At 45.9% G+C, this 18328-nt stretch overlaps 1 protein-coding gene across 1 annotated transcript in view; it reads right to left on the reverse strand.

Annotated features, from left to right (window-relative positions):
* PTK2 (protein tyrosine kinase 2) overlaps positions 1-18328 on the reverse strand; it is a gene marked incomplete at its 3' end in the record, with an annotated part of 174118 nt that overhangs the window by 75524 nt on the left and 80266 nt on the right. Inside the window, exons 6-11 of the mRNA XM_015426717.1 lie at positions 16594-16648; positions 12860-13000; positions 9086-9163; positions 5839-5946; positions 1664-1781; positions 298-328 (exon numbers count right to left, since the gene is read on the reverse strand). Of these exons, the coding sequence (XP_015282203.1) occupies positions 298-328; positions 1664-1781; positions 5839-5946; positions 9086-9163; positions 12860-13000; positions 16594-16648 (531 nt within the window). The remainder of the gene's footprint in view (positions 1-297; positions 329-1663; positions 1782-5838; positions 5947-9085; positions 9164-12859; positions 13001-16593; positions 16649-18328) is intronic.

Raw genomic sequence — 18328 nt, forward strand, 5'->3', positions numbered from 1 at the left:
AGTTTACAGAGGTGATGTTTTACGCACGTTTTTATTTTAAGTAAAAAAAAATCTTTGTGTTTGTGTCCTTTATAAAGTTTATATCTCCGCTACTTGGCACCACATTTTATGACACACATGGCCCAGCTAAACAAGGTCTCATTTATGTCAGATCCGGCCCTCATAACAAATGAGTTCGACACCCCTGATACAGAGCTTGTAAATTTTATTTAGAATTTTAGAATGTACACCCCAAAATATATATTTATATGCTTAAAAGCATTATTCAGCATCTGAATACAACCTAAAAGGACTTACTTTGGTATGGATGGTAAAGCTCTTTCACCTTCTGCATGAAGAGGACAATACACAAAATCAGTATTACACGTATACCACATGAAGAATATATTGCATGGTTATGGAAAAGGCACATTATAAAATCAGTTAACTGCATTTTCCTGTTGTAGAAGTTATGCTATAATTTCCATCCCAGTAGTCTCAGACCAAGCTTCCAGATCTGCCACTCATTTCTGAGAAACCAGGTTTCTATAATGAAAAATGACTCCTGTATGGAGGACAAAAATCCCAGCCCACCCAAACCTTCTCCGAAACACAGCTGTTCCGTGTTCAAGTCTCAAAACTGCAGCAAGTTCTCTCAGTGCTTTTTTATTAAATATGATATCCCCCTTCCAGGGGTTAACTCTAAAAGGGTTTTCCTTTAGTTTCCCCATACAATTTCCAAGACACCCATTGAAGCCCAACATATCAGGTCATGAAAGGTGAGAAATGGAACAGAATACATTGCAGAAATGTTAACCGATACATGAACAAGCCACTGATCAGAACAGGGTGATTTCAAAGTCAGAGCTAGGTATTTCCCCCCGTTTATTAGTATTCAAAAGTTTTATTGAGATTGCACTGGACTATGAGAATGGGGGTACTCAAGTGTAAGTCTTCAGTGTGAAATAAACATGAATCTCCATCTGTATACACAAGGAGTGAGACCTGTTTAATTTGTACTGTGGGTGCTGAAGGATCCAACATGTTTTGTACGTATCATTAGGGAAGCAGCAGCAAAAAAAGGGGGGGAAATACACCCATATCCTTGCACTTCCTGAGAGTTCACTCAACAGATTATCACTCTCCAATATGATGAGGCCCCACTGAATTCAACAAGAGGACTTCATCAACATACGGCTCAAGATACTAAGTGTGGTTTTTCAGAAGCTGTGATAAAGAGGAAGAGGCACATATATGCCACCCTAAGCTCTTTGGAAGAGAGATGGAATAAACATGCAATGAAGCATAATTATAACACAATAGATAACTTGAAGAGTGCCTAAAGAGAGGACCGATCTTCCTATCGTTACAGAAAATCTATCTTTAATGGATGGTGTTGGGAGGTATTTTTAAAGGATGAAAAACATGGAGTGAAGCACTGATAGCTAATAACTTGGCGGCACAGAGTTATAGATTACGAATAACTTGTAGTCCCACCATTACAGAATTATCTGCATGACAGTAATTACTGGACTACCCCTCTCAATCACTCGTTCATTTTTTTAGAGACCGAGAGATATCCCTGCTAGAAGAAATTAGGCGACAAATGGAGAATTCTGGGGTTTTATTTTTGCTCGATCACCAACCTGACCAGAAGCAGTACGCAGGTTTTTTTTCCTCTTACCTTTCTGGGGCCTGATGATAAAGGACTGCGTAGCACCGTTCACCAGTCGGCAATAGCCGTCTATCAAGTCAGCCATGTTCTCTGCAATGGTTAAGGATGGGGCTGTCACTGTCAGAGGCTGAAGAGTGAGGGAGAGAGAGAAAAAAAATAGGGCACCAAACAAAGAGGCATTATTCCAGACACAAACATTTAGGAGAACAGCTGAACAGTTATGTCACGGCAGAGCAGGCTACCGGAAAACAGTAAACAGAAAAAAAGGGGGTCTCAGATTTATTAAATTGTTCAACTCGTATGACCCAAAATCCCCCACGTAATGCAGCCTCACGGCCACATGCGAGCTGACACGACCACAATGCCACACCACTTTCAGATGGCACTTCAGATTATCACAGGAGCAAGTTTTTCCCAGCTGCCCAGCAGGTCTATACGTCTGCAGGGAAGCAAGGCCTCAGCACAGTTGGACGCATCGCCTTACTTCTTCTATGTACCTGCACTTCGGGGACCACTCAGGACAGAGAATCTATGAATCCATTACCACGTTAGTTTTATAAATCAAATCAAATACCTTTAATGGCATATCAATAAAATACATGGTGTGATAAAATATGAGCAAGGAGGCGTTACAGAGACAGCAAAATAAGGGAGATCATACAGAACGCTTGTATCTGTCTTTAACCACTTCAGCCAAAAACCTAGCAGCCAGAGCTGTGATGTCCGGGTTTGTGTCACTTAATAGACATTGGCAGGGGTCATTTCCTGCGGGAGCGCACAGGAGCGGAGCTCTGGCAGTAAAGAGCCCATAGGGCGGGCACATGCAACAAGCCCTGCCCCCTGCTCCCAGCTACCTTCAGTCATGCCACAGGGAGCAAGAAGCAGCCAGGTGAGTTGCATAGCCCCCCCTTCCCGCCTTCAGGTACAAGCTCTCCCTCCTCTGCCAGGGCAGATCTGCACGTTCCCCCCCTCCCCAATAGCTAGCAGTCCAAAACAGTCCAGTGGAGCCTGAGCGGTGGGTGTTGCCTTCCGGTGATGTCAGGGGGTGTGGCATATACACATAAGTTATGCTAATGAGCTCCTGCACCTCTTTTTCTACGAAATGACCCCTGGACATTGGATTATTCTGTCATTGTTAACACAATGTTTAGGGTACAGTGGAGAGGAAAGGAGTCCTCTTACATGGACCTGCATGCAATTGACATTCCAAGACAATGTGATGGAGTTCTAAAATCTGTTCAAGAAAAATTTTTGGTTCAACACACGATAGTAGGATAGAGTGAGTGACAGGGGCTCATAACTCCCCCCCCCCTTTGGATAACAGAGGGCAGGTTTGATTGGCCTTTGGTACCTGATATACCTGATGGCTCAGGCTAGCCCAGTCCCATCAGCTCTTGGAAGCTAAGCAGGGTTAGATGGGAGACCACGAAAGAAGACCAGGGTCACTACGCAGAAGCAGGCAATGGCAAACCAGCTCTGCATGATTCTGGGCTGGAAAACCCTACGGGGGTCCTGTCCATACAAGGCCTTTTGGGCCGGGAGCGGGACGGAACGGGGGCGGACGGCGGAGCAAACGGGCGCGATCCCACGGCAACATCTGGGGAGCGTACCATCTCCGTCCCTGATCCGTCCCTTCCAGCGTTGATCCGCTCCAAAAAAGAGCCACCTCCCGAGGTGGTTCTTTTGGAAGGGCCACAGCAACGCTGGCCGTGGGATCGCCAGCTGGTCCTTGCGCCGGTGCATCCCTAGCTCCTGGCCGAACTGCGCATGTGTGAGCATGCACAGTTCGCCAGGCTCCCCTTCGCACCGTCGCTTTCTCTCCGGCATCTGATCGTGCCGGGGAGCGACGCACTGCGGCTCAGGGGATCCGTGAGATCCCGCCACGCCATCTCAACTTTGCTGCGGCTCACATTAGCCGCAGTTCGATCGTCGTTTTCAGAAAACCCTACGGGGTCGCCCTAATTTGGCTGCGACTTGACGGCACTTTCTACCACCACCACCACCTGATACACCTTTGAAGAGCTACGAAGTGTGCCTGAATGTCAGATTCTAACTAAACTTAAATGGTGGTATCGAAGCCCTGGGGTGCATTCAACGGCATGTTTCTGCGGATGCGAGGACTTCTCGACTTCCCCCATCCCCACAATAGCTCAAAATGGCCCCCAAATCCTGCTTGTGGGAGCCCCCTCTTCACAATGTTGGACCCACCCCACCATCTCTTATACCAGAATACCAGCTTATCAGCAATCACTTCTTCACATAATGTAAGAAAGGGAGCACGAATGAGACACTTCTATTACCTAAGGATCATCTGACGGACTGGCGTTTATGACTGCAATCCAATTGTGCTTTTGCTAATCTATATATGTGTTAGGTAAAGGTAAAGGTTCCCTTGCTCGAAAGCCAGTCGAATCCGACTCTAGGGTTGCGGTGCTCATCTCCGTTTCAAAGCCGAAGAGCCAGCTCTGTCCGAAGACATTTCTGCAGTCATGTGGCTGGTATGACTAAACACCAAGGCGCACGGAACGCTGTTACCTTCCCACCGAAGTGGTACCTATTTATCTACTTGCAATTTCTTGCTTTCGAACTGTTATATTCTATGAACATTGCCTGAATCCTCCTGTTTCCTATGTATTGTTTGATATTCAATAAAAGTTATTCAAAACCAAAAAAAAAAAAAAGACTGCAATCCAATATATGTTATATGTACTTTCAAATCCTATTTTGAACCTATGTGTGTGCTAAGCGCCATCAGGTCATTTCTGACTTACAGCGACCCTACGAATTAATTGTCCTCCAAAACGTCCTACTGTTCACAGCCTTGCTCAGATCTTGCAAACTGAAGATCATGGCTGCCTTGATGGAGTCAAAATCCCTCTCATGTTGGGTCTTCCCTCTCTTCCTTCTGCCTTCAACTTTTCCTAGCATTATTGGCTTTTCCAGGTCCTAAATTATTCTAGATTAGACTGTGTATGTTGTACCCAGAGCAGTGATGGCGAACCTTTTAGAGACCGAGTGCTCAAACTGCGACCCAAAACCCACTTATTTATCGCAAAGTGCCAACACGGCAATTTAACCTGAATACTGAGATTTTACCTTAGAAAAAACAACTCATACATTAATTTAAGATGATCCAAACAAAGTAAGGAAAGCAATCCCAAATGCTTTCATTTACTTAAAATTATTTGGCAGAGAATTAGACACTTTAATGATGGTATGGGCCTGGTTGGGGCGATGGCACGCGTGCCCACAGAGAGGGCTCTGAGTGCCACCTCTGCCACCCGTGCCATAGGTTCGCCACCACTGACCTAGAGTATGGTATCCAACTGTAGCTGCCAAGAAGGGCAAGATTGATTGTTGTTGTTCAGTCGCACAGACTCTTTGCGACCCCATGGACCAGATCACGCCAGGCCTTCCGGTCTTCCGCCGTCCTCTGAAGTTTGCTCAACTTCATGTTCGTTGCATCTATGACACTGTCTAACCATCTCATCCTTTGCCGTCCCCATCTTCTTTGACTTTCAATGTTTATTTATCTATTTAACCTATTTATCTACTTGAAATTTCTTGCTTTTGAACTGCTAGGTCGGCAGGAGCTGGGACCAGAGACAGGAACTCACTCCGTCACGCGGCACTAGAGTCTAGAACTGCCGAACTACCAGCCTTTCAGTCTGCAGTTCAGCGTCTTAACCACTGATCCACTGCAACCCCCCCCTTACATGGCTAGCAGCAAACATATAAGTGTTCCTACAATGCATACAGCAATTGTTTCCATCAACACATCATAATAATGAGTATGCAGAAAAGACAGTAGCGTGTTTTTTCACTATGACCATCACCATGAATTCTTGTGCAAACAACCACAGCAGAGGGAAAGTAAGGGTATGTGCTTTAACACAGCTGCCGGAACACAAACTATCTCCAGCATTTTGGACCGTTATCAGCATAGAATTTGGATCACACAATAGCATATACCCAACTGGGAATCTAGTGCACGGCGTAACGCCTAGTTTTAGTGAGTGGCACTTAATAAGACCACAGGGAGAAGTGAAGAATAACTGGTGAAAAATAATTCCTAAAATTTTTTAATTTTTTTTTTTGGGGGGGGGGAGTCAGCAAAAGGCACAGCAACTATTAACTCCTGTTACCTGAGCCGGCAATGGCAAAGTCAGCAACTGCCCACCTACCTCCGGTGCTCCAGCAATTTTCATCTGTAGCACTCCTTTCCTGTCTTTATCTTCACTGCTTGAATACTGGATGGTCTGCACTTGATGGAAGTCGGCCAGGTGAGTAGGCTGCAGAAAGGTATACGGCAAAATGGAAGTGTTAGTAAATACACTTTGAGATAAGAACATACATAAGAACATAAGAGAAGCCAATGTTGGATCAGGCCAATGGCCCATCCAGTCCAACACTCTGTCACACAGTGGCCAAGAATACCAGGTGCCATCAGGAGGTCCAGCAGTGGGTCCAGGACACTAGAAGCCCTCCCACTGTTGCCCCCTGTCCCATCCTGACAAATGTGTGGGACCAGCAGACCGATACTTTCTCAGAGCTTCCCCCTACCTCATCACTCTTATTCCATTTTTTAGCTGAGCCCCGCAAGAATGTCACGGCCTCTGCACGTGAGAAGGGAGGGAGATGACTGAATGGCGACTCTGCCTAAAGAGAGTGCCGCTGAGCAATGAGATGTACTGGTAGGGCTGCCAGTATTGGTTGGGAAATTCCTTGGAAATTTGGAGGTGGAGCCTGAGGAGGGCGGGGTTTGGGGAGGGGAGGGACCTCAGCAGGATATAATGCCATGCTAAGAGTGATGAACACATGGAATTCACTGCCACAGGACGTGGTGGCAGCTACAAGCATGGACGGCTTCAAGAGGGAATTAGATAAGCATACGGAGCAGAGGTCCGTCAGTGGCTATTAGCCACAAGGTATAAATAGGAACTCTGAGTCTGGGGCAAGGGTGCTCTGTATTCTTGGTGCTTGGGGGGGGGGCAATAGTGGGAGGGCTTCTAGTGTCCTGGCCCCACTGCTGGACCTCCTGATGGCGCCTGGTATTTTTGGCCACTGTGTGACAGAGTGTTGGACTGGATGGGCCATTGGCCTGATCCAACACTGGCTTCTCTTATATTCTTATAATAGGGAATTAGATGAGCATATGGAGCAGAGGTCCATCAGTGGATATTAGCCACAAGGTATAGATAGGAACTCCCAGTCTGGGGCAAGTGATGCTCTGTCTTCTTGGTGCTTGGGGGGGGGGCACAACAGTGGGAGGGCTTCTAGTGTCCTGGCCCCACTGCTGGACCTCCTGATGGCACCTGGTATTTCTGGCCACTGTGTGACACAGAGTGTTGGACTGGATGGGCCATTGGCCTGATCCATCATTTGCTTCTCTTATGTTCTAAGTGCGCTGGACCGTGAGAAATTCACCTCAGGAAGATACTGGTGTGAGGTGGAAGTGGGGGATGGAGAGGGAATGTGTGTTGTGGGTGTCACTAGAGTATTGTAGTTTTTATGGCGGTTCATCCTGGTGGTTATCTGCTTTGCCTTCCTTTCAGTCAGTTGCTTTATCTGTCAGCGTTCCTGAAAAGATCTGGGTGTTCCTGGGTTATGAAGAGGGTTGTGTGGATTTTTTTGGTGTGGATACAAAAGAAAGGCTCTTTGCTTTCCCTTCAGCCTCATTATTTATTTATTTATTTATTTGTTTACTTATTTATTGTTTAATTCAATTTATATTCCCCCCCCTCCCTGCCAGGAAGACTCAGGGCGGCTTGCATTAAAAAGTTAAAATGCATTAAAACACAGATAATAAACATCATGAACTCATGTACATAACAAATAAAGTGCTGCTGGTGGTATAACATTACATAGTGATCTCAGTCGGCCATGATGGAATGTTGACAAGTTAGTATGGTCAGAGTCAGTATCCAGTATATTTCAGGCTATTTTGATGGCAGAGAGGGCCATAACACTGTTCAGTTGTTGTTGGTCGCGGCTCCTAATCAAAGGCCTGGTGGAAGAGCTCTGTTTTGCAGGCCCCGCGGAACTGTAAAAGGTCCCACAGGGCCCTGATGTCTTCCGGGACCTCATTCCACCAGCATGGAGCCGCTACTCAGAAGACCCTGGCCCTGGTAGAGGCCAGCCTGGCATCTTTCATTCCACGGACGGCCAAACGATTTTGAGACCCCGACCTCATTGCTCTCTGGGGAACATGTGGGGAAAGGCGGTCCCTCAGGAAGGAAGGCCCCAGACCATTCTCTGGGGAGGCATTCTGTCCCTATTTCTTCCTTGAGCCAAAAACCTAATTGATATGTTGCTCTTGAAAGGAGTCATCGCCATGATGGGCGGAAAGAGGTGAAATAATGTTTTGGAGCCCACCCTCCAAAGCAGCCATTTTCTCCAGTGGAACTGATCTCTGTTGTCTGGAGACCAATTGTAATTTTGAGAGATTTCTGGACTGCACCTGAAGGGTAGCAACCCTAGGCACTGGTAAACATCCAGCTTGGAAACCGATATAAGATCTACCCGGAAATACTGAATAATCCAGCTTTCTTAAATTAAAGTCTATTTGTTTATCTATTTGCTTATTTAGTCATTTATTTAAAACATTTATTAGCTACCTTCCTGCCTCACAGGACTCAGGGCCAGAGTTCCCTCTAAGCTGAGTTAGTGTGAGCTAGCTCACAGTTTTTTAGCCTCCAGCTCACACATTTTTGTCTGAGCTCAGGAAGGATGGCTCCAGAGCAAACTAATTTATGCAGTAGCCAAATCGCTCGCTCACAACTTTAATGCCAGTAGCTCACAAAGTAGAATTTTGCTCACAAGATTCCACAGCTTAGAGGGAACATTGCTCAGGGCAGCTTATGATGTAAATACAACAGCTACTGAACACACACACACACAAAAGACCACAATTTAAAATCTCAATTAGGACTGCTAATAAATACGTATACACACCCAAATTATATGACAAAATACTGAACACACACAGCGATGACGACTAACCTTGATGGTTCTCTATAAAATAATAACTGTACTCTGAGAAATAGCAGAACAACATATACCTTGCTTCCATCTATCAATATGAGTTATTGCTATGGATTTCGCAGACGAACAAATTACCGTTCCATTCCTAAAAGCGCATTTGAAATATTTATGGCATTTTTGGTTTCTCTCTAAAACGATACCATCTATAATGCAAAAGGCTTTTTTTTATTGTGCACAATAGAGCAAAAAGTCAAGAGACTGATCTAAGGGTGGCTGTTTGACCCCCACTGGCCACTTTCCACACTAATGAATGGCATATCTCATTCACATCACCTGCCATTTATTCAGTTTCACTTCAAGACACAACTTTCCATTAAACGGTCTCTCCCAGTACTACACCCCGACCCTCATTACATCATATATTGAGAGTCAAAGAAGCAGACTTACGTTGGAACCCTTGTCGGTCAGGTAGCTGATTCCTTCTTCTGGACCAATAGCCAGCTCCACCGAAATAATCCAACTTGACTTTTTATGTTGAATAGTCCACAGGAAGTGATGAAAGTTTGGGGAGAATGTAAAGAAAATGTGTGGGTAAAGACTCTGAACGCCATCCTTTTCAAAGGAACTTTACAAGCAATGAAAAACCAAACTTCAAACAGAGGGCTGCATCCAAAGATTACGTCCCACTGATGACAGATGGTGAAACGGCCTTTCTGCCGCCAGAGGAAGTGTGGATGATTTTCACTGACAACCCCCCCCCCCCATATATCCTTATTCTGCCTCCCATGCTGTTCCTGAGGGTCACTTCAGACCCCAGGAGCAGAATTTCAGGGGGCTTAGTGATGTGCAGCAGGAAGAAGAAGGGGGTAAAAGCCCACTTCATTTTGCCGGCAGTGCTTTTGATTCAAATTTGAGAAAGAATGCCTCAAAGAGTGTCCCACAGAACCATAGCAAGAAGAAGAAGAAGAGGAAGAAGAAGAAGAAGGGGAAGAAGAAGAGGAGGAGGAGGAAGAGGAAGAAGAGGAGGAGGAGATTGTATTTATACCCCGCCCTTCACTACCCAAAGGAGTCTCAGAGCGGCTTACAAACTCCTTTCCCTTCCCCTCCCCACAACAGACACCCTGTGAGGGAGGTGGGGCTAAGAGAGCTCTGACAGAAACTGCTCTTTCTCAAGGACAGCTGTGCCAGAACTATGGCTTGACCGACGTCACACCAGCAACTGCATGTGGAGGAGTGGGGAATCAAACACGGTTCTCCCAGATTAGAGTCCGCACTCTTAACCACTACACCAGAATATTTAAAATATTTATAATCCGCCTTTCTCTCAGGGACTCAAGCCCGATTATGAATAGCGAGTCAGTACAACGGACAAAATGGGACATTCAGCAACCAAGGCATTAGGCAAGAGTTTGTTACGAGGGCCGTATCTGTCATAAATGTGACTTTGTTGGGCTGGGCCATGTGTGCCATAAAACGTGATGCGTGTCTTTATAAAGGACAGCAGCTGGTAAGCGCCGAGTTGGTGTCCTCACTGCAATGCCCCCTGGACCCGGGGGGTGCAGAGGAAAACACATATGGGGGGACTGGAGAGCCAGCGGTGCAGCACTGGGCAGATGCTCCCGTGCTGTCTGGGGGAGGGGCAAACCCTTTCCCCAGCCTGCTCCTGCCACTGATGCTGTAAGCCTGGGCCCCAGGGTAAAAACGTTAAATGCCTGGGTGTTGCCAACTCCCCACTGCTCCCAAGCCACCATGGAAGGGGACTAGGAAGACAAGTTGAACTAACCCCCCTGCCTGCAGAAGCACGGGGGGGGGGGGCCCTAGGTCCGAGGCCATGTGCACAGTGGGACCCTGGCCAAGCAAAGTCTGATAAGCCAGAGATGCCTGTGTGCCAGCCAAGGCCGCCAGGTGATCCACAGTGGGGAGATGCTGAAGGTTTGAGACAGAGATCATCAAGTTTCACCAAGGGGGCGGAAGGCCTGCCTGCTGAGTCATGTGTTCAATGGCAGGACTAGAACCTCGATGTGTGGAAGAAACTGAAGAATACCCCCCATGGGCCAAAGCACAGCCTCCACATGAGGGAGGTTTGCAAATACGGAGGTGGTGCTGGCCGCCAGCAGACCCCAGCAGAGGATCGTCTGCACCCCTCCACGTTCAAATGCGATCCCCACGGCCATCCAGGACAGCATCTCTGGAGCTGCAGGTCGAGCAGAGAGGTTTGTGCACCCTTAGCCTTGAAACCCTGAGCTGGCATGAATACGGCAGTGATGGCTCCCAATTTACATTTGAGGCTGCCACTGAAGCAAAGAGGTACTGCTTGACTACTGCAGACAAGGTTGTCCCGCTGTGCTGAAGCCACAATTGGAGTGGCTCCGCCCACTCATGGCCCCCCCAGCAGCCTCCTGGTCCCTCACTTGCACCCGGTGGGCCAGATGAGAGCCCTGGACGGGCCGGTTCCGGCCCCCGGGCCTTATGTTTGACACCCCTGCGTTAGGATTTTAGAAGCCTGGAACCACCAGAATGAACTGAAGCATAACGTAAGTATTCACAGGACACATTAAGCAATATAAGATTTACATAATGGAATCCTACTTATAATAAGCTATACACGGCAGTATAGACAGTCTCAATTATTTATCCAAGTGAGTTTGTGAACTCTTTTTTGTACAGTGCAACCCTGTTATGTGTGCAGGAAGGTCTTCTTGAGTAGTTCAGTTTTGCATAATTTGTGGAAGGCTTTCCTGACCTCCATTGTTTTATGCCCCCACCCAACAGCTCCCGAAATGAGAGCTTTCCTGACCTCAATGGGCAAACCTTTCCACAAGGTGGGAGCCACAACGGTGAAGGCAGGTGTACAGGCAGTTGTCGATTTTGCCCATTTGCAGGCTGCCACCACCTGCAGAAACCCCTATTGACATGAGTGAAGTTGTTGTAGTGGAGTATGTGGGGAGAGGTGGTCACACAAACAAAGAGGGGCCACGGGGTCATGAAGGGCTTCCTGTGTGGCAGCCAATACCTGAAACTGAGCCCAATAACAGATGGCCAATCAACGGAGTATCTGCAGAATGGGAGTAATATGCTTGCAGTCTCCATCAGTGTTCCCTCTAAGCTGAGTTAGTGTGAGCTAGCTCACAGTTTTTTAGTCTCCGGCTCGCACACATTTTCGTCATAGCTCAGGAAGCCTGGCTCTAGAGCAAACTTATTTATGCAGTAGCCAAATCGCTCGCTCACAACTTTAGTGCCGGTCGCTTGCAAAGTAGAATTTTTGCTCACAAGTCTCCACAGCTTAGAGGGAGCAATGGTCTCCATCCATTCATTCACTGTTCACCCTCTCAGAGCCGCCTTCGTGACCAAAGTTCTCTTCATGTTGATGAAGTTCTGATGCCACTTTACATTTTATATGTGCACACAAACATGTAACTCGTAAGCGAACGTTTTGCAATCCACCTAGAGGCTTTTTGGCTGAGTACCATGGGGTACACATTTCAAAAGGAATAGATACATACATAGTAAAGGTAAAGGTTCCCTTGCTCAAAAGCCAGTCGAGTTGCGGTGCTCATCTCCGTTTCAAAGCCGAAGAGCCAATGCTGTCCAAAGACGTTTCCGTGGTCATGTGGCCGGCATGACTAAACACCAAGGCGCACGGAACGCTGTTACCTTCCCACCAAAGTGGTACCTATTTATCTACTTGCAATTTCTTGCTTTCAAACTGCTAGGTTGGCAGGAGCTGGAACTAGAGACGGGAGCTCACTCCATCATGCGGCACACTCGGGTCTCGAACTGCTGAACTACCAACCTTCCACAGCCTGCAGTTCAGCGTCTTAACCACTTGAGCCACCGCAACTCCAGATACATACATATTATCTATTTTTAAAAAAGCTTTTCCTTCAGTGTTGTTTTATTTATATACACGTCCATGAAGATTAAATTGCTTAGGACAGAATATGATTCCTGAACTAGGATTTATTTAATCCAGTGATAAACAGAGTGGTAGCCCTAGAGCTGTTACTAAATGTTTGTTCTTCGCAACCGGGGAAAAGCCTCTGTGATCACACGGATTTAAAATTAAAGAATGAGTGTGCCTTTCATCTCTAACGTATAGGCAAAGCACCAGACGACCTACCTTCTGCCCATAAAAACTAAAAATGTACTGTTGATCTAAGCAAGAGTAATTAGCCTGACAATTTCACAACATGCTCTAGCAGTCAGATGCGACATACTTACACCGAGGGCACACTTGAAGCATTCCTTGTCAAATCTGTACACTGGCGAAAGAATCTCGAAGAATTTCAAAATACTTTCTTCTCTGTTGAGGTTGGCAAACTGTCGAAATGTTTGCTGGATCAGTTTTCGTAGTGTTTTCGCCTGGGTAATGAAATATTCAGACACTGTTGTAAGCTTTCTGCCAGCAAGGGCGAATATTAATTGCATTCATCATCACAGCATTGCCAACATTTGCTCAAATTCCTGGCAAAACATACCAATTAGCATTTCTGAAGCAGAAAGGAGCTTCATCAAGCATTAGGGTTTTTGTTGTTGCATGTTACAAAGAAAAACAATTTCACACATTTTAACAGGTGGTGTTGCTTAAGCAAAGTTTAACATAGTTTAATTAATTTATAATATTAAACAGACTATTAGCACAGTGCTGAACTAAACTGTTATTGTTTATTGTTTAATCATATTTTCAAGTCCCTTATGGTGAGATGAAGATATCACAATCAGTTCTCTTTATTGCATCACATACTATTTACATTTCGCACAGAAACTTTATGTTTGTGTGTGTGTGTGGGGGGGGGGAGATAAGATATATCTGCTGTACGCTGAAATTTTAACCTACATATTACTCATGCAGCTCTCAGAAATACCTTTAATTTATTCACTGTCCAAACCCCTAGGCTCAGTAAACATTATGGCATTTTTTAAAGCTGAAGATTAGGGGTGAGCATTCGGTATATACCGAGTCGAATAAATACTCAAAAAATATCTTATTGGTATTTGGGGGTTATTTATTCAGACAAATCAGATTAGAGAATCTGATTCACCTACCAACCTAGGTTTGCCCAAATAAAAGTCGATATTGTTCAGATTGTATTCGGCTACAGTGTGGAGAAGCCAAGTTACACTGCTGCGGCAGCCTGGGCCAGCTTAGAGAAGTGATTTAAAGCAGTGTTCCCTCTAAGATGAGTTAGTGTGAGCTAGCTCACAGTTTTTCTAGCCTCCAGCTCACAGGTTTTCGTCTTAGCGCAGGAAGGATGGATCCAGAGCCAACTAATTTATGCAGTAGCCAAATTGTTCGTTCACAAATTTAATGCCAGTAGCTCACAAAGTAGAATTTTTGCTCACAAGGCTCCACTGCGTAGAGGGAGCACCTCTTTAAATCCCTTCTCCAAGCCAGCCCATGCTGCAGCAGTGAAATTCAGTGAGTGAACTCAGGCATTTAAAGGGTCTCTTTAAATGCCTGAGTTCACTCGTCAAGTCCTGCTGCCACAGCGGGCCAACTTGAAGAAGGAATTTAAAGAAGTCTCCGGAGGAAATAGCCTCTCTTCCCCTGCGCTTCAACTGGCTCGTGTGCCCACAGTCCTAGACTGAAACTATGAACTATAAATCACATTAGAAATAAAAACCACCATATTAGTTTACCCATACCCCAAAAGAACAGAAACTGAGGATCTGGGAAACTTCCATCCTTAGCAACAAATCTAACAGAGTAGCTACTACGAAGAAGAAGGAGGAGGAGATTGTATTTATACCCTGCCCTTCACTACCCAAAGGAGTCTCAGAGAGGCTTACAAACTCCTTTCCCTTCCCCTCCCCACAACAGATATCCTGTGAGGTAGGTGGGGCTGAGAGAGCTTTTTCCAGAGCTGTCCTTGAGAGAACAGCTCTGACCAGAACTATGGCTTGCCCAAGGTCATTCAGCAGCTGCAAGTGGAGGAGTGGGGAATCAAACCCAGTTCTCCCAGATCAGAGTCCACGCACTTAACCACTACACCAAACTGGGTACTCATTATGGATTTGGTTGAGTTGTTTTCTCCTTCTTTCATGCCCTGTTAACTACTATTTGTGTTAAAACTCACTCCCTCACTTTTAACCGGATTCACTGCCACTTTTAATTCTTTTTTTAAAAATATGATCTTTCAAGGTACCTCATTAAAGACACGTGATTATTTTATTTCTGACTGCTGACAAATTTGGCTTCATGCTTTTATTGGTTTTTATTGGGTTATTACGTGTTTGTAAATCAGTTTTAAAACACTGTGGGCATCATTTTGGTAGTGAGGTAGTCTACAAATACTTCAGAATAATTAAATAAAATAACTGAAATTAAGCAGCCCTGCTTTATATGCAGCTGTTGGTAGTGTGAATGCAGACACCGTACTCGCCTCTCAAGTCTCACAAAGTCGTGTGTCGCACAGAAGACTGTACCTTCATGGTAAGGTTACATGGTCCATATCTGGCATATGAGCCATGCCGCATGCAGCATCAAGTTTCACACTGACAGATGTGCATAACCAGGATGTTCAGGATTCAGGACAGAAGAATGTAATTTATCAGAGGCACACAGACCAGAGAACAATGTCAAAAGAAACAGGGATGCTGCAAAATTTTATCTAAATGAAAGAGCCTGATACGGATTCATGTGGATGAGAGAATTATGTGATGAAACCTCATTTAAAGCTTCTTGCTACACTCCAGGCTGATGGGGACTTTGTTTGCCCTGCCTCCTCCAAAAGCTGGACACTTATAACAATCCAGAATCTGCCCCCCCCACACACACACACGGGGAGGGGAGAGAAAACTGAAGCCATAACTCTATGAGGCAGGGGCGAAATGCACACTGATCCCATCACTCATTTCCATGCTCCAGAAGTAAGTGATCACCATGTACTGTAACAAGGTGGGCTTTTGCTCATCCAAATTGTGAAAAATGGCAGGATGATTCTTACTCTGTGATTTCTGAATTCAAACATGTATGTGTTCAAAGTCTCTTGAGCAGGGGTCATTTTGTAGGAAAAGAGGCGCAGGAGCTCATTAGCATAACTTTTTTGCATATGCCACACCCCTGGTATCGCCGGAAGTGTGTCAGAAGGCAACACCCACTGCTCAGGCTCCACTGGACTGTTTTGGATTGCTAGCTTTTTTGGGGGGGGACGCACAGATTCTTGTGCTCCTCGTGGCCCGGGGCTGCTGGGAGCAGGGGGCGGGGCTTGTTGCATGTGCCCGCCCCCTGGGCTCTTTACTACCGGAGCGCCGCTCCTGTGCGCTCTTGCAGGAAATGACCCCTGCTCTTGAGTCAGAGGAAGAATTCTTGCACCGGAGAAAGCAACATCACTAGAAGAATGGCTTCACGGATCCAACCCAGTTTCTTTATGTTCCTTTAGGCACCCATTTCACTCCACCATTTGCAGAATAGCTGCTATGCCAGCTCCCATTCATTAGATACTATGAAATGACCCTGGTAGATAATCAAATTCCTCAATGATGCTCACTTTCATCTCCCATGCAGTATTTATACCCAAATAAAAACCTACACTGCCTTTCACAACAGTTTCCTAACAACCAGAGTATTATCCTAGAGGGGGGGAAAACTCTGAGGACTAAGTTTAACTTTAGTATAACCGGGGCAGGGGGGGTGCCATGTACCAGGCCCAACTGAAACAGACACTGCCCCATAACAGAAAATCCAAATTCATCAGCAGAAGCGAGCTTTGGTTTGGGCTTCACAAACTACGTGCACGGGTGGAAGCAGTAAAACAGCAAGGTGGTGTGACAGTTGCTCCTCTCGGGACCTAAGATTTGTTTCTCGGAATAACTGTATCCTTTGCTTCTTAAGTCGTTTGTCAAACACAATGTCTATTGAGATAATCATGACAAGCAGGAGAGGAGACATGAAATGGTGTGATGGAGAAGCTCCATGCAATCTTTTCTAGCATTTTAGTAGCCGCTACAAATACCTTTACTGAATCCAGCAAACTCTTCGGGAAAAATCTTTTCAAACCAACGTCTTTCCTGAAATGAGAAAACCAGTAATGTTTACAAGAAACTCTGCGTATAGCTTACGAACATAAAACGAGCCACCATCAAATCACATGAGAATATCATTAACATTTCATATCAGTTATTTTTCAGGGAACACCGATCAATTTCTCTTGGTTAAAATATGAGGAATGAAAAATTAACCATATTAAATGGCCCCGAATTGCTTTCTTGCTGTTTAAATATTGCATATGCCCCACGAGAAGGCCTTTGATCCCTGCCGTGACTCCCTCCCCCACTAAATAACATATTTCCCCTCCCCTTATAAAACAACCCAGAAATGGTGCTTGTTGGCAAAATAACATTACAACAGCCCTTAGATTCAGGAGGTAGCTGTGTTGTTCTACAATAGAACAGCTAAGAGTCGAGTTCAGTAGCACCGTAGCGATCAGCAAGATTTTCAGGGTATGAGCTTTTGAGAGTCATAGCTTCCAAGCGTCTTGTATCCGATGAAGGGAGCATTGACCTTTGAAAGCTTACACCTCGAAAATCTTGTTGGTTTCTACGGTGCTACTGGACTAGAATCTAGCTGTGCAAAAGCCCTTAGGACACAAGATAAGGTGAATAAAATGGACGTGAGGAGGGAAAAGAAGAGGATCCGGGATGAGGGACACGGCGAACAAGGAATTACGCAAAATGGTGAACAGAAAGGCAGCCCGGTGGCACGGACTTTGAATTGCTGGAGTGATTTCCTTGCTTTCATGTATGCGCATGGGGGGAGGGGGAGAGATGGTGTGTGGATTTAATTTTAGCTACAAACCTCTCCAATACAACTGCACTCCCAGCTGCTGCCCCTGCTGAAACCTCCTTTTGGTGTAGTGGCTTAAGCGCACGGACTCTAATCCGGGAGAACCGGGTTTGATTCCCCGCTCCTCCACTTGTAGCTGCTGGATGACCTTGGGCAAGCCATAGTTCTGGCACAGCTGTTCTCTCAAGGGCAGTTCTTGAAAGAGCTCTCTCAGCCCCGCCTACCTCACAGGGTGTCTGTTGTGGGTAGGGGAAGGGAAAGGAGTCTGTAAGCCGCTCTGAGACTCCGAGTGAACGGTGGGGTATAAATCCAATCTCTTCTCTTCTTCTCAAAATTTCACCTTTATTTAGCTTACTGCCTTGAATGATAGATTAGATTCCAAACCTGGTGCGAAGCCTTCTTTCTCCCATATATATGCTTTAGCCATCACACATGAAGAGGGGCTTCTCTTTAACTACTCTGAACTAGTGGTCCCTCAGGGGATTGCTGCCTGGTGTGTGACCAGATGTGCATTCACTTGTCCATGTGTGCAAAGTGCCGTCACGTCGCAGCTGATTTACGGAGACCATGTAGGGTTTTCGAGGCAAGAGATTTAACAGAGGTGGTTTACCATTGCCTACACCTCTGCACAATGGCCTTGGAATGCCTTGATGGCCTCCCATCCAAATACTCGCCAGGGTCGACCTCGCTTAGTTTACAAGATCTGACGAGACTGGGCTAGCAGTATGTTCACTTACAGGGATGTAAAGAAAGCGGCATTAACCGAGCCATCAACTGCGCACAGCCAGCTACCCTTTAGTAGCATCATGGATGGCAGACCTTCTTTAAAAGAAGACACCAATCCTGCTGAAAAATAAACTTTTGAACCAGGGTAAAAACCTTAAGATTAAAGGCAGAAGAATATC

Source organism: Gekko japonicus, unplaced genomic scaffold (genome assembly GCF_001447785.1).
Source record: "Gekko japonicus isolate JY-2015 unplaced genomic scaffold, Gekko_japonicus_V1.1 scaffold3074, whole genome shotgun sequence".
Lineage (NCBI taxonomy): Eukaryota > Metazoa > Chordata > Lepidosauria > Squamata > Gekkonidae > Gekko > Gekko japonicus.